This window comes from Hippocampus guttulatus, chromosome 16 (genome assembly GCF_054856545.1).
Source record: "Hippocampus guttulatus isolate MCC_2025c chromosome 16, RoL_Hgut_1.0, whole genome shotgun sequence".
NCBI lineage: Eukaryota > Metazoa > Chordata > Actinopteri > Syngnathiformes > Syngnathidae > Hippocampus > Hippocampus guttulatus.
Window position 1 is genome coordinate 12,164,671 of NC_141276.1, and position 27,051 is coordinate 12,191,721.

At 44.0% G+C, this 27,051-nt stretch overlaps 1 protein-coding gene across 2 annotated transcripts; it reads right to left on the reverse strand.

The window, feature by feature from the left end:
• Window positions 1-468: 468 nt before the first annotated feature.
• aatka (apoptosis-associated tyrosine kinase a) lies at window positions 469-26,866 on the reverse strand. 2 transcript variants are annotated; one of them, XM_086134028.1, is made up of 14 exons: window positions 26,359-26,866; window positions 16,648-16,781; window positions 13,217-13,346; window positions 9,062-9,141; window positions 8,643-8,761; window positions 8,263-8,350; window positions 7,097-7,230; window positions 6,419-6,503; window positions 6,211-6,332; window positions 5,945-6,094; window positions 2,601-5,793; window positions 2,279-2,522; window positions 2,025-2,213; window positions 469-1,911 (listed from the first exon to the last, which is right to left on the reverse strand). In XM_086134028.1, the coding sequence occupies exons 1-14, from the start codon at window positions 26,438-26,440 to the stop codon at window positions 1,883-1,885; spliced, it is 4,779 nt and encodes a 1,592-aa protein (XP_085990154.1). In that variant the 5' UTR covers window positions 26,441-26,866; the 3' UTR covers window positions 469-1,882. The 2 variants fall into 2 exon arrangements, with proteins under 2 accessions (XP_085990154.1, XP_085990155.1); XM_086134029.1 differs by lacking the exons at window positions 13,217-13,346; window positions 16,648-16,781; window positions 26,359-26,866 and adding an exon at window positions 9,552-9,925.
• Window positions 26,867-27,051: the final 185 nt, after the last annotated feature.

Genomic DNA, 27,051 nt, shown 5'->3' on the forward strand with positions numbered 1-27,051 from the left:
TGACAATCTTGAGCGTTAGCCTACTGACTTTTTCTTTTGAAAAGACTATGACTATTCTTGTAATATTGCGACTTTAAAAAAATCCCCGATCCTTTTTATGTTGGAATATGATAAAAAATATTCATGTAACTTTCAGGCTACCAGTATATTCTCTTCACAGAACTTTATTCTGGTAACATTGCAAATGTATTTGATTCCTATGTTTTTTTTCATGATAGATTTTGTATACGAATATAAGAGCGAAAGGTTCTGTGCCCCCCCCCCCCCCCCCCCTCTGACTGTTCGAAATGTATTCCTGTCATTTTGCCACCATATTCTCGGAACATTGCAGCTTTCTACTCAGAATACTGCAACTTTTGGTTCCCAAGGAATTTTTTACTTCTCGGCTACATTTTCATCACAATGAAAGTTTTTCCCCCAGCGTGCCGTTAATTCTCATATTTCACAAGAAATAACCAGACACACATCTGGGGAGGAAGTATCTGTGTATATTGTTTTGGGAAGAGTACCGGTACAAGAACAGTGAAATGACGGGAGAACGGACAGCAACACTTGTGGTGCAAACAATCACCTGCCGTTCTCCAACGCCGTTGGCCGATGAGAAGGACTCGTGATTGTTGTCATTCCAAGTCGAGCTGCCTGCTACATATTTACGGGACATTCATACAATACATAACATGTCATAGTTTTGAGGGTGTCGCTTGTGGCATGAGAAGGACGTAACCATATATACACAGGAAAAAAAACGGACAACGATCCACTGTACATTGGTGACACGGCTCAGCTTCAAAGTGTCTCGAAATGTACCTTTGGTGTCCTTGTGTTGGAGGTGAGAAGTGGCACACAAATTTCTTCACATATTTCCAGGTTACAATGAATCTACACCCCTCTGTTCAAATTTTTTTTGGTGATGTATAACAAAAAAAGAACAATTTAAATCATTTCAAAGCTTTTTTCACCATCAATGTGACCTACATGTACAACAAAAAAAAAAACGGAAAAAATGAGTTACGTAAAAAGAACAACTGAAATGATGTCATTGCATAAGTATACACACCCTCAGAATAACCCAGTGATGATCAAACTCGTTTTAAGAGTCCACACATGCCTGCTACCATTCTAAAACAAAACAGTTTCACTGTTCAAGTTGGCTTTTCAAAGAAAGAAAAACGTCAGGAAAAGCCTACCAGAACATCAAAACTTTATTGGGATGAATCAGATGCTATTCAAAAGCTTTCTTTATTTTTTGAAACACACACAAAACCGCGCTATTTGAAGAGTGGCGTGTAGAATTTTTAGAACGTCGTTTTTACGTCATCCCAGCTGATTTGGACTGTTTGTCATTGCCTGCCAAGTAAGTGTAAAGTGTCCTTGAGTGTTGTGAAAGGCGCTTGCAAATGTAGTGTATTATTATTATTATAAGTCATTGCTTCTACTTTTTCTGATAACATTTTAAAGAATAAAGATATCTTCATTTTCCAGCACAAGAATCCATCAAACATGAGCGTGTAACAGTCTTTAAAAATGTTCAGCGGAGGCAGCCAATGAATGAATGAAGCTTGCTTTGATCTGAACTGTTTTATACTCAACAAATGATCTTGGATGCGAATATTGAGCTAGCACAGTATGTTTGATCCAGACTTTGGGGAAAGACTGTCCGTTCTTCATGACGTCTTTAGCAGCAAATCTGCAAATTAAGAAGTGTGCAAAACACCACAATACGAGGCACTGTCTCAAAAGGGTCCCTTGCCAGTCAAGTGACCTAAAGCGACCATTCAAAATAAAACTCTGTATTACAAACATCACATACATCCTGATGTTTTGTTTTGTGTGTGTTGGAAGTGGGGAGAGAAGAAATGAGCTACTGTCCGCCGATGGCCTTTCAGTCTTTGGAACAATCTTCGGTATTCCCTGTTGGGAATGGAGACGTTCTGTTAAATTGCTGGATGCTTCATCATTCACAAAATTTACAAATAAACTTGAAGAAAACAGTTAAAACATCTTTGAGGGAGATTGGTACGGACCTGTTGCTGCGCTCGTGTCTGACACGTGCGTGATGGAGAATCTGGAGACCATGAAGCGGTTCAGTGCCGCAGTTGCTGATTTTGGCACGGGACTCTTTGATGGGGAAGCGAGTTTCCCTTGGGGTTCGGCCGTGGCGTCAGGTGAAGCTTGGCAATGCTCAAAAGCAAGATCCTCCTCCCACTCGAAACCTGAAGGCAAACAACAACACAGTCATTCAGGATAGATGAACATGCAGTCACTTTGAATGTCCCACCTTGCTCTGCGTTATATGTCTCCTCGGCATCGCACTGTGGCTCACAGGCTTCGCGTTTGTTTTCATCCATGTTGGATGTGTTGTCATCCACATTGGAGGTGCCTTCGTCCACTTTTGAAATATTTTCACCTAAGTTGGACGTACTGTCATCCAGGTTGGAGGTGTTTTCATCCATTGTCCCCTTCCCGCTGCACCCCTTTTCAGTGGCAAAGCTGCAGTCGACTAGATCTCCGGTTGGGCTCTCCTAAATTCAAAGGGGGGGGGGGGATAAAAATGCTTTCATTTATATTCTGAAAACTTTCTAGTCATTTTCAGGTGTTACCTGGTCAAAGAGGTATATGGTGACATCGTCAAAGAAGGACACTGCCTTTTTCTTCCTCTCGAGCTCCTCGCAGAATGACTGAGTGAGGAGCGTTGGCATCTTTAGGAGGCTACGGAGATGCCTGACCCTGTCGGTGTCGCTCACCACCATCGGCACTGCGGTCAGATCCTCATCGCTCCCCTCGCTGTCTTCCTCCTGGATGTTGTAGGTTCGCAACTCTTCATCCGACTCGCTGTCGTCCGAGTCATCCTCGTCCTCCGCCTCTTCCAGCGGAGCTCTTACAGGCTCCCCGCACAGCTCCAGCAGCGATGAGACGGACGACATGTCACCGGCACCCATTGATGCTTCGCATGAGCTGTCCTGTGAGTCGCATTCCTCTGCATCGATATCCTCAAAGTCATCCTCGTTTATCCTGACTGTGTCCCCTCTGTCTGGCACTGCTTCCGCATGATTGAATGCTGGCAGCTCTTCCTCCTCCGTGGATTGATCGGTATTTTCGATCTCTTTGTGTTCATCGTCATCGTAGTCAGATACGGTGGAGTCAGTGCATAAAATCTGCACTTGGCAACAGTCTTCAGGTCTTTTGCTTCCATCCTGGTGGTTTGTTGAGGTCTCCTGGCCGGTGCGGGAGGGTTCAGAGTCAGCAGAGGAGCTAAGTTCTGAGCAGGGCTCCTCTCGACACTCTCTCTCCAACTCCACATCATCATAATCTGGGGCTGCCCCTTTGGTCAGGCACCCGCCCATCTGCACAGGAAACGGTGACAACATGGACAGCCCAGGTGTGGAAACTGGATAGGGGGAGTTTGGCTCAGAGGATCTTGTCAAAATACAGTTTTTTCTTTGATTGAAGACCTCAGCAGTGATAAATTCACTTTTGGTTGGATCTCTGGAAGAGCTCAGTTTCCCGGCATACAAGTCATGTTTATTTGGACCTGCAAAGAATTTACCGCCTTCCTCGTTGGGGCTTTTGTCATTTTCAGTGTCATAGTCGGAGAAATAAGCAGAGTCCCGATATGTGTTTTTCTTAGTCACGTCCTTGAAGCGGACTTCTGATGAACTAGTGAGATCCTGACGCACAGCCACTTGCAGAACTAGTCCAGTTGCACTTGTTTGGGGACTTACAAGCTCTTTAAACATAAACTCTGGAGATCCGTTATTTTCCGTGTCATACCCACTATCCAGGGATTTGGGCTGGGCAGGAGTACTGAAGGTGTCTGGGCTGAAGGCTTGGTCGCAGGTGCTCGCCATGGATGATGAGAGGTTAATGGTGTCTACGGAGTCAGGACTTCCCTCTGGGTTCTTCAGCGGACTTAGCTCTTCCTCCTGCATGTCTGCATAATCGAGGTTGAAGTCTGTAAAGATGCTTGATGTGATATCTGTAAAGTCATCATCCTCCTCACTATAGTCCCCAAGCTCCACCAGGGTAGCACTGGAGTCTCTGATACCAAGTCCACTTATCAATTTTCTTCTACCATCTAAGGGTGGACAAGTAAGCTTTAAATTTCCAAGAGTCGAGACTCCTGCTGAACCCTGCTCCCACATCTGCTTCTCTGGTGGAGCTTGAATCCAGCTACAAGATTCAGTGCAGGATGAAGGAGACTTGATGTAGGTTGCATCGGGTATTATCTTGGGCTTTGAATGCAATCTCTCTCCATTAAGTAACAATTGCATTTCATGTTCTCGGGCACTCTCACCGATAGGTCCATTAGGACTTTGGAAACTAGCCATGTTGTTTTCCTCTGGACTGGTCCCGCTGTCTTGGCGACACAAGTGAATGTATGACCCAAGTTCTTTGAGTTTGCTGGCATCGCGACAAGCAGGTTGCCCTCGTTCTGCTTCTTCTTTACAAGTCCCAGAACTGCGGAAGGTTTTGGTGGTATCCTTGGTTAAAGACCACACTTCCGTCATGTTACAGTGCACGTTATACTGAAGGTCAAGATACTTCTCCATCCTGTCTCTATTCCCGTTGCTAAAGTGTGGGATATTATTGTTGGCAGAATGGTTGGAGGTCCAGTCAGTGTCCCTAGCCCACTGATGACCCACCAATGGGCCGGTACCTCGTTCATCTATACTGATGCGGTTTACGATGGGTTGTGTCTTTCGAAGGGATCCCACTGAGGTATGGCAGCTTTCATGAAGCATTTCGCATCCGCTTCCATCTTCAAGATAGGGGTCACACAACCCTAAGCTTGGGGTGCTCACTGCTGGTGTCTGACTCGGCTTATTTTCTGACAATGCCACCGGATTGCCAAAATTGGAATGTTGTGAAAGTGACGGACTGGCTTGGCACATGGATTCACAGTACTCATTGTCAACTTGAGGGGATAAGGAGTCTGCATGGGACCGGCTGAACATCACAGGGCTGGATGTCTGCCTGAGCAGTGGCTCCAAGGTTAGCTGTACAGTGGAGCTTGAATCGGAATCATAAGCAGTTGATTTGGCGCCATCAGCAGTTGACCAGTAAGCATTCGTTTGTGCTGTGGTTGAACCAGTCTGACTTTTAGGAGACAACCTAGCGCTACCAGCCTCAAGCACTGGACTAAAGTCTACAACATTGTCGTCCAAGTGAATGTTACACTCTGATGGTTCCTCTATACGGATATAATACTCACTGCTGACTGAGGGGCTGTGGGCACTCAACACGGGGACCACACCTGGATGTTCTGGCTCATAGTAAGGTGGGGATGTCTCAGTCCTGCATCCATCTGAGGTGCTTGCATTGTTTGAATAGTACATATCTTGGTAATGTGGGTTCACTTGGCCCAGTGGACCGCTGGTGGACAACGAACAGTATGGCTGCTCAGCTCGGGCTTGCTCCCACTTGTACTCAAAGTTGAGACCGTGGCTTGTCTCAGTGACGGTCAGCAAGTCATCCCCCATGTCCGAATGAAAACTGTCAGAAAAGTGCTCCAGCAGGGGGAAGGAAGATGAGGCAGACGAGGCCAGCTCCACTACCTGAGCGTGTGTCGGACCGTGGGCCTCGGCTAGACCCGGCGTGAGCACGAGGGGCACGGGCGCAGCTATGTGGGAAGGGCTGCCGAGCAAATTTGGTCTCAAGGCATTCCAGCGTTCTTCAAAATCCTCTTCGGCCTCACTGGAGTCTTTGGCGCACAAGTATGTGAGCAGGAGGTGGACTTCCTCGATGCTCGGTCTCAGCTCGGCCTGCAGCCAGCAGAACTGCATGACCTCATACCTAGAGAAAGAAAGAAAGAAAGAAAGAGAGAGAGAGAGAAGGGAAAATGGGAATTATTTGTGGTTTGATCAGAACACAAATGTTACCGTGTAACACCAGTTTAGTTGTGGCTGTAAATACACTGCCTGTCTGCAACTACAGTATATCTCACCAGCGCTCCGCAAGAGGAAACTGGACCTGTGGTTTTGGCAGTTTGAGCTGCTGTTCTCGCACGGTGTACGTTAGTACCTGTCTGTCAGAGTACTGTCTGTATGGCTGCTCTCCTAGCTCAAACAACTCCCATACAGTCACGCCCAACGACCTGGAACAGTCAAAACCAATCAAAAAAGGATGTGAAGATTCAAAATCCAAACAACAAATAAAGTGGCGATGTGAAATAACACAGTACTCGCCAAAATCTCTGAAAATCAATCTCACCATATGTTGCTTGCTTTTGTCTGGTCAACAACCAACAGGTTTCCATGGACTTCGTCAATGAGCTCTGGTGCGATCCAACGCAGGGGCACCCAAATCTGATCTTGTGTATAGTAGTAGTCTTCCTACAGGTATTACAGATGAATTGACCATAAGATGATCAGGCAAGGCACCAGACTGATTAGCCAGCACATGACAAAACAGGTCAAACCTTAAATAGACTGTGAGAAAGGCCGTAGTCGCCGATTTTCACGGACATTTCTGATGTGAGCAAGATGTTCCGCATGGCTAGGTCGCTGTCAACAGACAAAAATCTGTTATCCACAATCGTTTTAGCATGCTTTTGTCAGACACTTGTGTGAGGATTTAGTGTGTCGTCCCACCCCCCCCCCCCCCACCCCCCACCCCACCCCGTCCCTCATTTTACTCAGCTCAACCCAAGTCAACTTTATTTATTGGACACTTTCAAAACAAGCATAGCCATTATTTATATTGATGATTAAAAAAAAGCACAGCAGAATCAACACAACACAACATTCAATCAAATAGTTGACAGCATTTATCAGTGACCAGGGACCCACATTAAAATCAGGGACACTGTTTTCAAAATGGGAAAAAAATGCCAGCACACCTTTTATCTTCACCGTTGTGACTGACCTTGCACTGTCTCCAAACCTTTTGCCTTAGCTCCTCCGCAAAGTCAAGCAGTTGGCATAGCGGCCGCAGAAGTGCGAGGCAAGTTGAGGGGGTCGCCCCCAGCAACAAAATCACTGATGCTGGAGTTTTGATGCGACTACTCAGGCAGCACCAGGATGTTGTTGCAGGAAGAGACCAGCAGAGGGTAGTGCTGTGCGGATGAAGAAGAGATCCTGCCGGGTCGTTTCATTACCTGTGGATGAAGTTGTTCTTGTGGAGGTGTAAAAGCCCTGAGGCGACGTCGCAGGCCATACGCTGGAGGATGAGAGGGTCGGGCTTGTCGGAGTCTGATAGTCGGCAACTGCAGAGATAGCTTTTCAGGTCACCCTTAGAGGAAACACAAACGGATGTTGCTAAGGACTTAATGTTGGGCAGGTGACTTAAAAGTAGTAGTATGTTTTGAAAGTAATGACTTGTGTTGCATTTTTACCGGCTCTGAAATATAATGTATTAAGTGCTACCTAGAATGACTTAATTTAATAGCTTCAGTCAAATTGTTGTACTACAAATGCTACTACCACAATAAAGCTGAGCAATTTAGCATCGTGCATCTGTCTCGGATATCTGCCTTTGGTTCTGGGCTGATTTGGGTTTTGTCAAAGTTACAAGCCCTAGAATTTGCCTTAAAGCACCGTTTCAAAACCAGAATGGCCTGCTACCTCTTCAATTTTGGTCTATTTGTGTATCGGTGAAACTATAAGATGGCTGTTTCCAACCAAAATGGCAGATTCTTTTTTTGAAAGTCACTCATAATCATGACTGCTTCCATGGAATGACGCCGAGTGACATCATATCAGTTGGTAGGGCCGTTCTAATGACTGAGTGGGTTTCCAGTGCTTTGCTGCTTATTCGTGATTCACATATTTGCGATAAAACATTTCACCAACAGTACAAAAAATATTTGCTGCTTTTGTGCCCAGGCCATGTTGAATACAAATACATTGCCTCTGCACCATCGCGTGGAATCTCAGTGCCAAGTAATTATGTTGAAGAGAGGGGTGAAGCTTCATTGTGGTAGGCCATAGCCCTGTCTAATGTAAAAGTAGCACTTCGCCCCAGTCTTGTGGCATCTACCGACAATTATAAACCTTTTCAGGGAACGTCGCTTGTAGATTTTTCTTGTTACTCTAACACTGTGTGACTTGGAATTATGAAGGACACATTTATGTGATGCATTCACTGTCCAGTACATTAAAACTGGTAAACTGTCACCTAATGCAACCCAATAGAATGCATTCCAATTGCAGTACAGAATATGAACACGATAATAAGATGTACTGTTAAAAATGGAATACTTGAAGTATCTGCATATACTGTGCTACTGGATCATATGGATGAGATGATGAAAATATTTCCTACCAGAGGACAAAACTCCATGACCACCAGATAAGGAGTGACCTCCGAGCACTGGGCAAGGCATTGCAAGAGGGCGGGGTGCTGCAATTTCCTGGAAATGCATGAACCATTCATTTTCATACCTGAAATATGCCTCAAGTGTTATGAACTTAGTGTATGACTCAGTGCATTCAAATCAGCCCAAAATATGTCAGTGTCTTGCTTATCACATGACATTTTCCATACAAAATCCGATAAATGTATTCAGTGTTGAGTTTGGTTCCGACTGTGAATTTCAAGGCCAAGAGCAATGTTTTCAGTGGTGACCAAAAAAAGCCACAAAAGCAAATACTCTGTTACAATCTTTTTAGTTTTGATTCTCTCTCTTTTTTTTGTGTACTGACCGATATGGCTGCACCTCCTCCAGGAACTGCATTTGGTCCTGGACACTTGCGCTGGCCTTCAGCTCCTTCACCACCACCTCAGTGGTACTGAGGCCCACGTTGACCTCACCGAGCAACACCTGTGAGATTTAAAAATAAAAACGAACAAACTTGCTCGAAAGACTAATTCAAACTACCCGGTAACTACATTTTTTAAAAAGCCCAAAACAAAATACAATGAAAAATCACAAACCTTTATAGGAAGCAAGTGTCAAATTTCAGCCATGGCACAAAAAAAGGGTAGGTCAGAGGCATCGTGGAGTGCAGTTTGTATTTTCGTATTTTAAGGTCAACGCAAACTTGACTAGCTCACAAGTGGTGAATTGTAGAGGACACCGTGTGTATGTGTAATATGGGGATGAGACGAAGGGGTGTGTTACCTTGCCAAACCAGCCATGGCCAATCTCCTTGAGATAGAGTAAACTATGGCGGCCGAGGGCTGACGATTTGAGAAGTTGGACTGGAAGAAAAAAAAAAAGGGACATTTTGTTGTTATTATTTTTGTCACTATATGATGGGGGAAAAAAATACATTTGGGCATTTTTCTTTTCTTTTTACCCAAAGTTAATTTTGGTGGGGTTATTTTTCTGGATAATAAGTAAACTTGATAAAGGTATATGCTTTCAATGAAACCAAAGGATGTGCCCAACCCGTCAGTGGAGTTACTTGCTGTGGTCACTCCTGATGTTGTCACAACAACAACCACGAAGAATTTGTATCGAAGAATGACAGCATGAGCAATGCCATGGTTAGAAGAAAAGTAAAAGCTGGTTGACCGGATTAAAAAGCTCCTCCAACGTCCCACCCCAGTCACGGATCCATGACAAAGAGCCACACCAGCAAGACTCAGAAAGGCGTAAAAGCTGTTACCTGGCTGGATCCTCATATTCCCAAAGCGACGCTGGCCCGTCGAGTGGCAGTGCTGGAGTAGGAGAGCGGCCCGCGACTCTGAGCATCAAGTCCCCGCTCGGAAGCGTGAGAACGTCTCGACCCCGGGAGTCTCGGCATCGTGTGTGCATGTGAGAAAAGTCGAACCCTCCGAGCACTCGTGCAGCTGAACAAGCTTCCAGCTGGGCCACACAAACACACAATCCCGCTCCGGAGGTTTTCCAGCTGTCATGACAATATCCTACACGGACAGCAAGTACTTTCTGAATCTGGAACCTGACCTCTTCGGGCAGCGTCATGCCCGTTGCTTGGTCGTGTGCCATTTGACGCGCCAGCTCGAGGTGCAGCTCCAAGACACGCATCCTCGGATGACATAAGCCCACCCCGTCCCCTCCGCAACCCCACCCGGCAGCATTCCTTGGTGGAGTTGGACACAAAAACATCTCTGTAAGATGTAGAAAAGACCACTGTCACAGTCGTCGCCCTTATCTCAAGCCCCCACCCTGCCCAACGCTTCCATTTTAGGTCACCACTTGGTGTCACAGACCCGTCTCTGTCCAGGCTTCGATAATGGCAGTTCTCCTCTGCCCGAGTTCTACAGACGTTCCCGCCCGGGCCTTATTGCTGACCCGCTGTCCACCCCGCCTAAATGGAGGCCATTGTTGGTGCCGCTCACTCACACGCTCGCTCACTGTCTCCTGGTACCCTGGCACGCGCATGCACACACACACACACGCACATGCACACGCACACATACACAAGGTCCATTCAGGCAGCGGAACTGGTTGTCACGGCGATAACAATCCCACACTTCTCCTCAAACATGCACTACGGACACAAATTAAGGAGTGGGTATTTAATCCAAATGAGGAATGTGTGCGTCCTACTCATGGCATTCCCAGAGAGAAGAAGAGCGAGCAAAACTTTGGATGGATGCAGAAAAATCAATGAGCACCACTTAAGAGTTGTTACGTTGGTTATTAATTAGATAGCTCGATGGACAAATTCTGTGGATGGATAGGTCGATTGATAGTGCAATGTGAAGTATCACACACACAGAGGGGAGTTGTAGGAGTACATTGTGACATTTGAGACGATCTATTCCCAAACATTTTAAATACTGCAGATGCCGAACCAAATAAAAAATATAATCTTTAGTGTTCTGAAAAGAATGACATAAGTATCTTTTTTCCCCTTATATATATTTAGCCCTTTAATGCCTGACCCATCAAGGAATAGCCAGAAAAATCTGATTTTTGGGAACTGAGATGTTCATTAAAACACACTCAAGATGCCAATTAGTTATGACACGCCCGCTTGGCCATCGCTGGCTGCAGATGCACATTACATTGCTTGTCCAATCAGTGCTGTGGGAAATTTAGCTCGCTCAGAAGTCACTGTGTGACTGTCGTGATAGTACGTCATACAATTTTAAAAACCTACACTTATGCAATGTAATTTTATTTACTTTTTTCTGTTTTGAATAAATGTGTTTTTTTAATATCTTGAATTTGTTAAAAAAAAAATCATATTTTATTTTTCACTAATGAAGGTTTCGCTAAACGTGCACATGAACTGTGTGGGTTCGGTACCTCTAACAAGGTTAAGAACCACTGGTTTATATCATTCAACTCAGTCAGAGGTCAGAGCAGTAAAACAGGCCAAATTCCACATCTAGTTGCATAACTATCTGTGATTTAATTAAATGGGAGAGTGCAGAAAAAGATCTTAATTTAACCCTATAATGCCAATTGTATCATATTTGATACATGCATTTTCATTATGTAACATTCTTTATATTACATTGAATCATCTGTATCAAATTTGATACTGCAGGTTTAAAATATGATTTTCCCCAAATTTTCATTTTCAGATGTAATCTACATAACGCTTATAAAAGGAATACGACAAATATCTGAAACAACATGATATGGCAAAAATATTTTTGTGGATTTCGTTATAAGGGTTAACCTCCATGGCAGAGGCTCCGTCGAACCCCTGAGAACGATTCACCGAACTGCTGGGGTTCGATCGAACTCGGGTTAAGAAGCACTGATATAAATTGATTGACTGGAACTCATCTTAATTTGCCGCCCTAAATTGGACGTTCTGAGTGGTTATGAGAGTACACGGGTATAAATACGTGACGGTATTGTGGTTCAAGTTCAAGTCAACTTTATTGTCAAATGTGCTACATGTGCAACATACAGCACAAATGAAATTTCATTCCTCTCAACCACAGGAGAGAAAGGATGGTTGTATTTTGCAGTGGTGTCCAAGCGTACCGTTTCATCCATTTCTCATATCATACCAAATCTTGTATTGTATCTCCTTTGTCACAATGTTGACCCTGAATTATTCTATCATTTCAGGATCCACAGATAAGATTATCCTCCCTCACCCTGCAACACTTGAACCAATTACGCTACAACTCGAAAGTACAAAGGGAAAGGGGGACCGGGAGGGGCAGGGGGTGACTGGTATAGGAACCTGGGGCGGCTCACATCCCAACACACTGAGAGACCATCCACGTGTGGCCATCTTCCTTCGATGCCAACTCACAAGCAGACGGCCGGTGAGTCATCCGGGAGGAAAACCAACCAGAAGCTCTCTTTAACTCTTGCTATGCACAGGATGCTTGCCACGTGATAAACAACGCACTCCACTGGCCACTCCTGCACCCGACACGCATCTCTCGCGTATGTCCGATAAGGTCAATGCACTATTGACTGAAGAATCGCAAGACACGAGCGACGCATTTGTGTCAGAAGACAATATGTTGTTCATGTATCGCGTCATTGTGGACAATCTTCCCCTTCATTCGGAACCGCACCGAACTTTAGCTCTTTTTTGTTATGTGGCCACCTTCAACCTCTGTACAAAGTTGTGAATGAAGTCATTTCATGGAGTATCTTGGTAAAGGAAAAAAAAGTACCTAACGTTATATCTCGGAAACCTTCGGATACATTTTGCATGCGGTTCACAGCATGTTCATATGTTAATGTCGTGAAAAATACATGCATCAACACAGTAAGAGCTGCATGAATAATGCAGAGTGGCTTTTGGCTCGGATTCCTTCCCACATAAAGTGCCCCCGCTGTGGTGAATTGATTTAATGTGAACAATTCCACAATGGACCTACAGTCTAACTGCGCATGGTCATCCAGTGGCTCAAGTTTAAATTAAAGTGAAGTCTCGTGAATGAGTATCAACGTTCCGCAAATGACATCAGAACGTTGCAAGTATTAATCAAATATTTGCATATTGAACAATGATGAATTCATATTGAATGAATAAAATACAAAGCGTAATTAATTATTTACAGCAATAATAAAGCCTACAGTAATATTATTAAATATAATGTCAACGAATATGCATTAATCCGATGGGCATTGCGTATCTGGTGGGTGTGCCTTGGGCACCAAGATACAGTATAATTCATCCAGACATACTACCCGTAGATTTGACAGCAGAAGACCGTTGCAAGTAAGCTGCAAAATGTAGATGTTTTACGCAGAGGATAAAGAATCTATCCTTGTGTGTATTATTTTTGCTCTCAAGTCAAGACAGAAATCGTAAAACTCCCTTTTAGGTCAAGGTACCATGGAAGCTGTGAATAGAGTTTGTGTTTTGTGGCTCTCGCTTACTGGATCTGCTGGGCTGCTTGGAGACGGGCAGGGAGACCTCGGTGAGGGGCAGGATGTACACCTCGGGCCCATTGTGGCAGGAAGGCGAAAGGTCCGCCTGGTACTCCTCGCCCTCGGCGTTGTCAAACTCCTGCCGCGTGCGCACGCGCACACACACACACACACACACACACACACACACACACACACACACACATACACGCAAACAGGGCCCATTATTCATGCGTCCGCCCAAGCGAGAGACAATGGTGCCACTGTGAGCAGGCGTTCCAATGCCCACCTACCCACGCGCGCCCATAAGTCATGTGTGCATTGCATTGTGCATCGACGCTCGTTAACGCGCACAAGTTCGTCTTGTGCACTCGCTCACTTGCCTCACGTCAGCACTTTTGTGTACCAAACGGGAATTGCGCACAATGCACGGCGACATTTTGATGAAGAAGCATACAGTTTATGTTTCTGTTGGCTTCATTGTGAATGAATGAAGGCCATCTGTTTATCTGTGGTATATGAGATTACAGTAAATGTGAACGGGGAAATCTCTCGGATGATGTAATATTTAACGCTTGCCCCCATTTGACTTGTTGGGCTGCGATAACAACAACAGCTTGTTTGTGAAACATCTACAAATTAGTGTTGTTGAGAGATTTAGTACAATTTGTCATATATTAGCTGACAGGGGTTGTAATATGGAAAATTTACTTTTTAGTTGCTTGTATAGAAATTGTTGGGGCAAGTTCGGCTGAACTAAAACAAAGCATTTTTGAGAAAATAATTACTGTGATAAATAATGACAAATGTGCTGCAAAAAAATAATTAAAGCGAACTGATATTAAACAACAAAAGTCAAAATGTCATAATCATAACAGAAAATCAATTAATTGTCCATTAATTGATTAATTATCAATTAATTGTTGCCCCTCTTCTGCGCATCATATCAAAGTGGCTCCAACTTTTTAAAATCCATTACGGTACAGTTCAGTTGTATTTAACGTTTAAATTCAGTAAATTTGCATTTACTGTAACCTTGAATAACTTTTTTTTTAAACATAAACATTGATGTCGCCTTTTTCCCCCCTTCAACTTATGTTCAATGTGTTTTCATTGAACCGTTATGTATGAAGGGTTGGAAAGTTTTTTCCTTAGATTGGGAAAGGGTAACCCATAAATGTCACTCCGTCAGAATACTGTAATGCTACCTCCAGCAGAGAGAAGTAAAAGCAGCCTTTCAGTGCTACTTTGTCATCTGCAGAGGAGCTGAAAATCCAAACATGTCTCGGATGACTTGCACATGACATCTACAGTCTGAAAAAAATTGCAGTTATTGTCGCATTTTGTCTGTGGATGCAGCAACTTTTAGGACTTCAAGAGAACTTGACGCTCATGTGAAGCAGGGACAACAAATCGTTTTCAGCTGAGATATTTGTGTGTCAGTGCATAGCATCTAGTTTTGTTTCTCAGTCGGCCGTCCTGAACCATCTGACGCTCTACAGCGGGCATGATGGAGAGGTTGGTGGTTGGGGTGCGGGGGGGGGGGGGGGGGTTGAGTGGGCGCCTGGCTGCGAGTCAGTCAGCCCCGCTCACAGCACCCAGGAGAGCTTTTCGTTTTATCTGTTTTAGACAAGCTCTTCAGTCTCTGGCCCGCCCGCATTGGAGAGGTAGAGTGTTGAGTGCTTTTGATGCTGATACTTGGATGCAACCTCAACTTTTCCCAGTGAAACTGCTTGTGGGATGGTTGAAAGCTGCCAATTATGGGTGTCCTCAAATTACAAGCATTCCCATTTTTGCATTGCATAGATTGTTCTCATGTTTAGCCCCTTTCTGATTTATTGAATTTCCCCTCAGGTATCCATCAAGGAATATCACTTATCTAATATTGATTTTATTATATTTTTATTTTGTTGAACTTACCCTAATGGAATCAATACAGGATTATTTTATCCCGTCATATGTCCACCCATTTTCTGATCCGCTTATCCTCACAAGGGTTGCGGGCATGCTCGGGGTTATCCTAGCTGTCCTCGGGCAGTAGATGGGGTACACCCTGAACCGGTTGCCAGCCAATCGCAGGGCACACGTAGACGAACAACCATTCACATTCACAATAACACCAAGGGACAATTTAGAGGGTTCCATCAACCTGCCATGAATGGTTTTGGAATGTAGGAAGAAACCGGAGTAAGTGGAGAAAACCCGGGCAGGCAAGGGGAGAACATGCAAACTCCACACAGGAAGGCCGGAGCCAAAATCAAACCCTGCACGTCTGTACTATGAGGCAAACTTGCTAACAGGCTGACCATCGTGCTGGCTTATTTTATATCATTTTAATTGTGACTTTTGGGTATCAATCTTGGATTTCCACTCGGAAATCAAAAATAGATCCATCCATCATTTTTTTTTAACCACTTATCCAGGGACAGGTTGCGGCGACAACAGCTTTAGCAGAAAAACGCAGACTTCCCTCTCCCCAGCCACTTTTTCCGGGAAAAGAGGGACCACCACCCCGATCTGCCAATCGAAAGGCACTCTCCCTGATGTCCATGCGATATTGCAGAGGCAAAAAAAAAAACTCCTTCTTGCCTTCGCCATTTCGTGTCCATCAGACATCTTGGGGAGGTGAGTAGTTTTACACAGCAAAACTTTTATCATACATGGGTTTAATGTCTCTTTAGACCAGTGGTGTCAAACATACGGCCCGCGGGACGGAACCGGCCCACAAGGAGGTCTGATCAGGCCCGCAGGATAATTTAAAAGGGGAAAAATGCATAAAAGACACGGAATGAATATTTTTAACAAGGTGCAATTCATGGACACACCGAAGAAGACAACAGCAGCCTCAGTCTGTCACTGAAACAGACCCAACACAGCAGACGCTATCAAGGACATTTGAATACTTTATTCTTTACACATATTATAGCACTCTCCTTAGTTTGTATGATGTAGGCAGGGATTACATTTAGATTTTATATGCTCGTGTAAATGGTTGAAAAATTCCTTTCTTTATAAATCTCGTTTAATCTTAAAAGTGCATTACTATATTTTTCAATACCAATTACTTGTTAAGGTTTTGTGCCTTTGTACAGTCAGTGGGATCAGTTGCAATGCGTATATGTGAATGATAAAAGTAAATTGCACATTTGTCTAAGGAAATCTTAGGTGCTTCATGAAATGTTTTGTAAAAGATATGTTCATTAAATTTCAACATTTTCCTAGTGTTCTTGTGCTTCTCTAGACCAAAACAAAGGAAAGACATATTATTTTGGTTATTTATAGCAAAGTATGGTATCATTTTTAATGGTGCGGCCCACTTGACATCTACCGAGGCCGTATGTGGCCCACAATGTGAAATGAGTTTGACACCCCTGCTTTAGACTTATGTTCCACTTTGGATTTTCCACTGCGTCAAGCGCCCCCCCCCAAGGCGAGCTCACCTTAAAGCCGATGTCACCCTTCTTGCAGCACAGGCAGGCCAGCATGAGGAAGACGAAGGCGAAGAGGCCGGAGAAGGAGACCACAACCACGGCCAGGGACGAAGGCCATGACAGCTCGCTCAGCGGAGCTCCATCTGCACACATGCAGCCACGAGCAACATGAAGGTAAAGGTTGTTAATCCTTGACACAAACAGAAGAAAAGTCCATATTAGGCTGCTCTAAATCATGCATTTCCACTTTGCATAACCTTTGGACTGTGCAAAGTGGAGCCACGACCTCTGCATTGTGAGGTCGATGTGCGAACCACTCGACCACCGAGCCGACCTATATATTCATTCATTCATTCGTTTTCCGATCCGCTTCATCCTCACGAGGGTTGCAGGGGGTGCTGGAGCCCATCCCAGCCGTCTTCGGGCAGTAGACGGGGGACACCCTGAATTGGTTGCCAGCCAATCGCAGGGCACACACAGATGAACAACCATCCACGCTCACACTCACACCTAGCGGCAATTTAGAGCGTTCAATTTGCCTGTCATGCATGTTTTTGGAATATGAGAGGAAACCGGAGTACCTGCAAAAAACCCACACAGGTCCGGGGTGAACATGCAAACTCCACACAGGGAGGCCGGAGCTGGAATTGAACCCGGTACCTCTGCACTGTGAGGTCGATGCGCTAACCACTGGACCGCCACCACTAATGTGTGTATGTGTGTATGTATGTATGTGTGTGTGTGTGTGTGTGTGTGTGTGTGTGTGCGTGTGTGTGTGTGTGTGTGTGTGTGTGTGTGTGTGTGTGTGTTCGTTCACCAATGCAGATGACAGATGGTGTTCTCCAGTCATAAGCCACCCACTACAAGTATAATTTAAAAAAAAAAGTCTAATTGAGCGTTGAAGCCATTTATTATGAGTCTCACCGGTGCAATCAATGAAGCTATTATAATGACCATCCCTCGTGGAAATGTCTCAATGACTCCCCAGTCACACGCTTTTCAGGCGCCTGCATTACAAATGTCTTTGAGGTCACTACGGCAGGAGTCAGCAACTTGTAGTGTTAGTCTCCATTTCATTAGGAAAGAAGCCCTCTGGAGATACATAGCAGCGTATCGATTTCTCCCGAACGGTTAATGGTTTAAAATGAGTTAGTGGCTCGTTACAATGAATGAATTCGGCCCCATATCATCTGTCAGATGCAGGGAAATGTATGAGGCAACTGTTTGGACTTGTCGTGCCTCTGTCGCCATTTTAAGTCTTTTACTTTGTCGATAGGGTACACGGGGTGTTCTAAAAGTCACTTTGCATTCCTTTTTTCCTATTTTGTTTCAGAGATCATTCAGGCAGACGTGAGGCCGTCAGAGTTTGACACCTTTACCTTTGCACTTTTTGTGAGCATGCCCATTGCTCACCAACTCACTTCTGATAAGCCGTGCAAAATGTTCGCCTGGCAACAAGGTTTTTGATGAGACTGCAGTTCAACGCCAGTTTGAGAAGCTTGATGGCCATCACACTACTCCAACGTATACTGTATGACAATCAACACAATGGTGAGTTTCTCAAATCTGCTTTTATTTTTGGTAAACAACGCAGCAGGTATTGATGAAAAGTTGATTTATTTCAGTCATATGATTCTGATGGAGAAAGACAAACTTAATATTATCATGTTTCAAAGTTTCATTTCAGTATATGCTTAATTGACCTCGAACGCTATACTCTCACAATTTGTACACAATGGAGCACACAGAAAAAAGGGCCAACTTGAGCTGAAGGAAGCCAGGGCCTCATTAACTGATAAGACAGGCAGGAAGGTCCAACTTTGGGAGGGCAGCACGAGAAGATGTCCTTCAGTTTGTTACAGTGTCTCAATTCATGCGAAATCTACCCATTGAATTAACAAGGTATCCATTGTTTGTACCGGATGATGTTTTAGCCTCCAGGTGTTCACTGAGGGGCATATTGGTGGGCCGGGCTGGGAAGCGCGACATGCAAATCAGGAGGAATGTTTTTCTGATATTTTATTTGTATTTTGCATATCCTGTGAATAAAAAGTGGTCAGCGGGGGTGCGAAGGTGGGGTTTCGATCTGAGAGGAAACACGACTTGTGTTGCCTTCGAGGAACTACGCCCCCTTTGCTGATCAGCAAAAGAACAATCTGTTCCGGAGTTGAGTCGAGTCTTTTCATTCAAAGTTCAAGATGTTCTGGTGAATTCCCTGACAGATTCAAAAAGTGAAACTTGTGCAATGCATACTTTCATAACACACAGAGTGATACATTTCAAGTGGTACAGTAATTCCTTTTAATTTAGATGATTATACCTGAAAACTAATTTTTAAAAAAAATATCACGATCTCAGAAAATTAGAAGAATACTTAAGACTATACAAAGAAAGGAGTTTTACAAATGTTGGCCAACCGAAAACTGTAAACATGAAAAGCCTGTGTGTGTGTGTTTGTGTGTGTGTGTGTGTGTGTGTCCCCAATGCTCATTTATAAGTTTCAATGATAAGTAGTCATATTCACATCGAATCCATTGCAGCAGAAAATGCTTCAAAGTCGCTTCAGGAAGTTCTGTACAGTGTATGTGTGTGGGCACTGAGCCACAACATGTCGCCATGGTAACAACCTTCCCAGCCGGGTAGGGGGCGGGCGGATATTAGTTTGATTGGCTTTTACAGCGTATCGAGGCTTGGTTCCCCACCCCCATTCCCCAAGCTCATGCGCATTGTCCGTGCGTGTATGTGTCCGCCGGGTCCTCGACCACCCAATCTCTTAAGTCGACACCGTTGGCTCCATTTAATGTGGCCTGTGCCTAGATTGCGATGGCATGGAGCTATCCCGTAATGCATCTACAGTACAGCACGTGGAGGGCAGACATTCAAGGTTGGAATATCAAGAGGGTCCTCGCTTAATGGCGCACACAAAGTATACACCACTCATGCTCGAAAATATCATTGCTTCCGGCGAATGTTTCACCATCATATCGTCTAACATCTCAATTAAAGCACTCGCAGTAATTCAAATCGTCCCATTTTATGTGGAGGAGCACATTTTGTCGCTGTCCTGTTTTTCAAGTATGTGCTTGGAAGCAGCGCTCTCGTGCTGTTTTTCCACTGGCAGTATTTTAACGCACAAGCCATTAGCTTTCACGACGGCAATAATTGACTTCTTTGGAATGAATGGCATGCAGGGAATGCCCTAAATGAGTTGGGAATGCTTGTGGAAGGATGTTGAGTGGGGAAGTCCTCATCATGTGCAGAAGGCTTTTTTTGTCTTTCAGAAATATATTTATAGTTAATACAGAGGCAACTTGCATTTGAATGTATTGAGCCTTTTGTCCTTTTTGATTTTGCAGTTGTGACTGCTTTTTTTAGGTGTTTGCCCATGCTATGAGCCAAATGAATTCTGCCTAGCAACAAGTGGGTGCACTGACGTGACCACCAATTCTGTTTTGAAAACATAAAGACGAGAGGAGTGCACTTTGCCTCAGTCAGTTTTCAATCGGTGGCTTACTATGTCGTGACTTTTCCAATTCAATGACCTTATTCATCTAAAACAACGTTTTTCCTCATCTTTTTTTCTCTTGAAAAATTGCTGCTTTTGGTCATATTGCCACTTTTTTCTAAAAACAATTAAATCCCCGAATAGTGTGAGACAATTTTTCTCAGAAAATGAACTTCATTGACATGATACAATTACTTTTATTTTTGGAAGAATGATTCCTGATGATACTGCAACCTTTACAAGTTTCTGTCTTATTAGCACTTGTAATGTTATCCTCATAATGTTATAACCAAATTGCACTTTTTGTCAATACCCTTTTTCTTGAAAAACGATTTTTTTGTCATTTATTTAATTCAATTTCTAAAATGTAGTTTGTCATTTTATCACTCATTTCCGAACCCCCCCCCCCCCCCCCCCCCCATCAGAATTATGGCTTCATTCTTTCTTAAGCACTTTGTCATGTCCTTATACTAAGGCTTTTTTTCTTGAATTTATTTTTATTTTTATGTCATTTTTTGCGGTGCTGGGATAAGGCAATACAGTATTGTTTTTTCAAATCATCCAGTTCTGTTCTCCACTTTTTCCTCCAGAATCCTATTAATAGGACTTAGAGAAAGCGCCTTTTAAGTCCTTCCTTCGACGTCTTTTGCATAACATTTCAGAGAATGTCATACAATGTCCTCCATCAATAATTTACTCACAAACATCCCTTCAACCAGCTTCTATGATGAGAGAAAAGCTCATTGTCAGCACCACAGACGTGGTCACAATAAGAACACAATCAACAATTTAGCCAGTGTACGTTACACAATGTCAGTAAAAGCCGGGTAGAACAGCTGAACTTTAGTTGGGTTTAATCAGTGGCGCTTTGTACAATGGCAAGTGTGTGCTAACTCCCATGAAATGTAAGTTTAAATGTATACATTTAATAATTTTTTTCAAATGATAAATAGCTCATTTATTTCAGATGATTTTTTTATTATGTTACCATTTTATAATGGGGGTAAATCGACTTTTTTTTATATTTCTGTATGTGATTGTAGGTTACAATTTCACATTTAAAAAAAAAAGCACATTTACATGGTTAAAGGGAGAAAGAACAGCATGCGGTGCCCATATATGTTCACCTTATTTGGATTTTTGTTGATGAATTATGAATGAGGCATGGACCAATGAGGTGGGCCATGCGGTTGCCATGCGGTTGCCATGCAACAAGCAGCATCAGCTCTACTGAGCACATGTACCTCCAGTTCACCAACTTTGGGCTTATAGCTTTTTTGTTTTGTGTCGACATGTGAAGATGACAAGAAAAGGCAGTAAAACACAAATTGTGCTGACAAAGCAGTAAAGGGCCCAAAAGCCCACCAAGAGTGCGTTTGCATCCAGTACAGTGCTGCGGGGGCACAATAGTGATCATCATCTGCAGGGACGCTGACAGATAATTTTGTGGCTGTACACTACTCCCTCATTAAGCAGCAGGGCCTAAAAATGTCTTTTGTCTGACTCTTTATTCCCGTAAAAAGTCGACTTTTTTCTGATCATGTTATCACTTTAATTCAAAACAAACGTAACTTGAATGTAGTGCAGTTGACATAGGCAACAGGGGAGTACAAATGCAGTTCTTATCAGAATTCCGTGGTTCGACTAGTGGGGTCGCACAGAGTCTACTCTTGGGAAAACGTTTTTTCACATGGCATCCCCTTTAACAGACGTGCTACTCTGTACGCTGGTTGAGAAAAATAAAAAGTTGAAGCCACTGCAGCATTATGCGAAGTTTAAATATTTAATTCAACGCTTCTACCTCGAGAGGACGCCCACGTGCCACGAGTAGTACTCGTACCACAATGGGAATACACGTGTGTGTGTGAACAAAAAAATATGTCACTTGTGCATCTGACAGCTTTCGAGAAGCGTGTGTGCTTGCTAATCGTGAATTACGTCCCTGACTTTGGTTCCAATTGACAGCCGAAGGAAGGAAGACTGTGACTCAATTCACGCCCCCCCCCACCCCCACACACACACATAACCCGCTTTCTCCTGTCATGCTCCGTGTGAACGACCGCAGATGGCAATTTGATGGTGAGCCATAATATTGCTCATTAACTGGGAGGGCGAGCCGACGTTGATGCCGATTACCGGTCCGTCACGTTCGCTCGCCCTCGCCAGCCTCCGATTGACCAACGTGCCGAACGAGATCCGCTCCAAGGCCGTGCCTCCAATCCAGAATGATAATAAACAGTACGTTGCCCAACCTGGCCAAATGTACTGAAGTGGGAGATTAGAATGACTCCCGCTGCCGCTGTTTTTCAGCATGCGTGCACCAAAAAGCTGCGCGCTGTTTATCACATTGTCAGCTGGACGGAAGGGAGAAGGTTTATCCTCGGACTGGCTTCCGCTTTATTAGTGCGGCGGATATCAGCAAAAGGGTGTCATGTGAGGACACCTAACCAACATATTGTTAGACGTGCAACCTCTTCCCATGGTAGACATGGAAATATAGTAGAACCAACGGCCTTTAAATGGGAGTCCAGTCAAAAGTGTTCTTTGCAGTAATATATTCTATGTAGTTCCACTGCTCTAAACACAGTACATTATTCTTTGTAATATTGCGTTGGTGGACGACAAATTAAGAGAGCATAGATATTTTGAAATTCCACCACCTTCTGCTGTCATCTGTAATTGCCCTCAAAGTGCCATGGGCTTGTATTGTGAACGTCATGGCCAGGGGTGGAGCTATGTGGTGGCCAGCGGTGGCCCTGGCCACCCTGCACATCTTGAGGAAGATTTTGATAGCGGTGACTTTCCTGACATTTTTTCCATGGATGCAATATTTTGCGATACTCTTCATAATATAAATATATACTGTAAATTACATATTTAAAGGGGAAAACCCCTGTTAGGGTGGTATGTGATGTTTACGAATCTTTTGAGTGAGTGTCAGGGTGTGAGCAGCAGTTGGCAGCAGCTTCTTCGTGAGCGTGTTCATTGTGTTTTACTGTTCACTTTGGGTTCAATGAATGGCTGAAAAGTGTGTCAGTGGTTCTCCTTTCCCACATATAAGGGCATTAGATCAAGGAAGCATATTGTAAAAATCCAAAGAAAATCCACACTCGGCAGCTGTGCTAACCACTCGTCCACTGTGCCCACGGCAGTTAAATCCAACTTGAAAAAATAATTCAATGCTATAGGGCGGCCAAACACAAAATTAAATAAAGCTGTTCACCACAATGCAAAACCAGGTTGTCACACAGCACAAACGAGAAATAAATGGCTTCCCCCTCCGCTGCTTAAATACACGTTTTCTTTCGCTACCCCCCCCCCCCCCCGAGGCAGCCTTATGTAACGGAAGTGCTTGGTGTTGCACATGTGGACATAAATAATCAGTCAGTTTGTGGGTCTGGGAGGTTGGGGGGGGCGGGTTTGGAGCGCTGCTGTTAACATCCCAACAGGATTTTGTTTGACCCCCCCCCAAAAAAAGAAAACCTCTTCTAGTCGTGCCTAGTCTTATGCCGAGAACTCTCCGTGGTTCTGAAGCATCAGTGGCCCAGGTGCTGGCGGCAGGAGAGCTGCTGAAATGGATGACAGCTTACGTAATGCTGTGCATTGTCATTTTGTGTGTGTGTGTGTGTGTGTGTGTGTCTGTGCGTGCGTGCGTGCGTGCGTGCGTGCGTGTGTGTGTGTGTGTGTGTGTGTGTGTGTGTGTGTGTGTGTGTGTGTGTGTGTGTGTGTGTGTGTGTGTTTTCCTCTCAGTTCGTCCTAGGAAAGCACAGGTAAAATTCTCAGGGGTGCAGACAAAAAGCTGGCTTGGTTGCAGTGCTGCGACAGTTTCGCGCAGTTTTACTTCTTCTTAAATAGTGTGCCTCAGCTTGAGAAGTGTAGACTCTGGTCAATCTTTTCAAAGCAGTGGTGGGAGCTCAGGCCTTCACTTGGAGCACTGACCGACATCACATCCATCCATATACACATCCATTTTTATATAGCACTTTGTTTAACCTCAGACTCTCAGATTCGCCTTCAATCCCAATTGAACCATGACTAGACTTCTGAATGGAATCAAATGGCTACTTCTTGAACTTTTACAGAATAAAGATGTCAATTCCAAGAAATGACATTTCCAATTTGATCTGAATGGTACATGTAGTGCGCTTATATACTGTAGCTCTTTATTTGAAAACTGTCAACTGAACCACAGAGTATCATGGCACATTTTGGCTGCCACTTCTAACTCCAGGATGATATTTCTTTTTAGTTTGAAATGGCTTCTTTAACCAGGATCCTTTGCCGGACAGTGACCAAAGGTACAACCCCAATTCTGTTTCTGCGTATGTTGGCGCTGTGAAGAAATCCTCGTTAAGTCAGACCAGCTACATAGCGACATCGTTTCTAGCTGGTTAGCTAGCTCGCTAGCTAGCTGGAGTGATGTCTATCCAGGGCAGAAGTTGGCTAACTCCCTTTGTTTGTTGCCGTGTGAGAGGCCAGTTTCATTTAAATCCCATTAGTTTACTTACTATTCCCATCTCACTTCTTTGCTTTGAGTTGAAAGCGTAAACTTAAGATATGAGCAATGTATGGTGGTAGCGACTCAACAGGTAACAATTTTGAGAGGTAGTGAACAGTTCTTCAACAAAGAGGCTTCACACTGTTTGTTGCCCCTTCCAGTTGAAGTTTACTGTCAATCTACGAATAAAACAAAGAGAATTACACATTGTGTTTTGAAAGCAACCACACATTGCTGGTCCACCAGCTTAATGCTAATGTTGACTCAAAATGGAAAATGCCATCGGCAATGATTAGCATCTGTCGGGTGGTGGTATAATGCTTTCAGCAATGGATATTTCAACATTAACACAGTATTACGCCAGTACAAACAATGACTCACATACAGCCATGCAATTAGTGACACCAATTGGAAAGAAACCTCGACAGATTGGCCAAATACGGACAATAGGTAGCCTCAGACACAGTGCCAACATGGAAATGGGGAAGAAATGCTGATATATTTTTAACTGATGCGAGGATTCTGCTCAACAGCGACATTTTCAGGAATTGGCACTCTCAAAAAAGTACAAAGACGAAGTAAACAGCCACCGATAAGGAAAATAGATTGTGTCCATTTAAAATATAACTAAGTTTTGACATCTATGGTTTAGTTCACCTGAAAAAAATGTATAGGGGCAGGGGGAGCTTGATTTTTAAAATAATTCTTTTGGGGCACTAAAATAAAGCAATACCTGATTGACATCCAACAAATTTCTGTTATTTTTTTTGGTATTATTACCTTCACCAATATCTAATTATTTCATTTCGGTGTGTTCTTTCTTGAACGGAGAGTTCCCAACAATTTTGCCACTGTGTGTAATGCTCCTATATTTTGCATCCACAGCGGTGATTTAGTTCTGTTGACAGGGTGTTTTCGTGACGACTTGTCCACTGGTATTATAATTGTTTTGATGGGTTTTTTTTTTTTTATGTGGTGGAGGTGTCCGGCATCATAGATCTGGACAGGACAGATTGAAGCGTGAAACTCAAAGCAGCAACGCACTGGCTTCCATTTGTATGCTCAGCACACTTGGCCCACATAGTGCAGTGACTCTCACTCCTTCCTGTTTATACTTTTATTCTGCAGCACTTTCATGGGCCATCACACACGTACACAGACGCACACTCACACACACACACACACACACACACACACACACACACACACACACACACACACACCGCTTGTAAATTTCACTTGCCTGACACAGCATGTCTCTTGCGGGGACGTTTTGTAGGACAACACAGTCAACTTGTCACCAAGATGCCATCCATCCATCAGACTCCATGTTAAACCTCCTTGAGGACTGACACAGTGGTCAACCATTTTCTACACCACTTGCTCTGATTAGGGTCATGGGTACGCCGATCCCAACTGACTTTGAGCAAGGCCAGTGTACACTCAGAACTGGTCGCCAGTCAATTATGGGCCACGTATACATGAACAAGCATTCAGACATTTTATGGACAATTTGTTTGGCTCAGCTAACCTGCATGTTTTGGTGATGTGGGAGTAAGCTGGAGGATGTGGAAAGGGTAAAATGCACACGGGAAGGGTCTGAGCCGAGACTCGAACCCTGAAGCTCTCGACTGTCAGGCAGACAAGCTCCCCACTATGCCACAGATTGGCTTGAAAAGATGCATGCATCCTCCAAATGGTCGTGTGTGACCCTTACCTGTGTCAAAGTGGGAGCTGAAGGCAAAACTGGGATTGAAAAACGCTGACGACATGACAGTCACGTGCAGGGTTAAGAACATCCTTCCCCGAAGACAAAAACAGTCTGAAATGATTATTTCTTCAAAATGACAAGATTAATGATTAAATTTGGAAATGAAGCTGATTCAGAGTCCAGCTTCTTTGAAGAAGGTGCGAAGCAGGATTTTCTCCCTCAGAGATGTGGAGGCAGACGTGGACACTCATATTCGCGTCGGCACATCTGTATGGTCACCATAGTCCTCTTTTTTTAACGTCTTTCCTTCAGGTTTTACGGCGCACCTGATCGTCACTCTGATCTCCTGACAGCGATCAAATCGAGCAACATCTATTTGTAAATAAATCCCCAAGATCAGGCAAGGTCTTGCTTCTTTTTTCCTGTAATGACGAGCTCTGACCGCCGGCCGTGTTGTTTAATTCAAAACCACAACTATGAAAAAAAACAAACAAAAAAGGACTAACGACGGTCGTCTGGGTTTGTGCTTCGCAGCGGAACGGCCTGCGCCAATGTCAAGCTCACGTAATTACACAACAATGGTCGCTAAATCAACTTTCAAAATAAAAGTATATCCGCTATCTTGTGAAGCAAATTATTTTGTTTTGACCACGAATAATCGCGTGGCTGTTCGGGAGCTTCCCGAGTTTGGAGCAGCTG

Excerpts from the sequence above, each read along its gene's own strand:
- aatka (XM_086134028.1), bottom strand. The coding sequence starts at position 26,440 with ATGTTCTTAACCCTGCACGTGACTGTCATGTCGTCAGCGTTTTTCAAT. Across the intron at positions 8,762-9,061 it reads GCCATGGCTGGTTTGGCAAG|GTGTTGCTCGGTGAGGTCAA; the intron begins GTAACACACCCC and ends TAAATCTCACAG. Across the intron at positions 6,095-6,210 it reads ACAAAAGCAAGCAACATATG|GTCGTTGGGCGTGACTGTAT; the intron begins GTGAGATTGATT and ends TGACTGTTCCAG.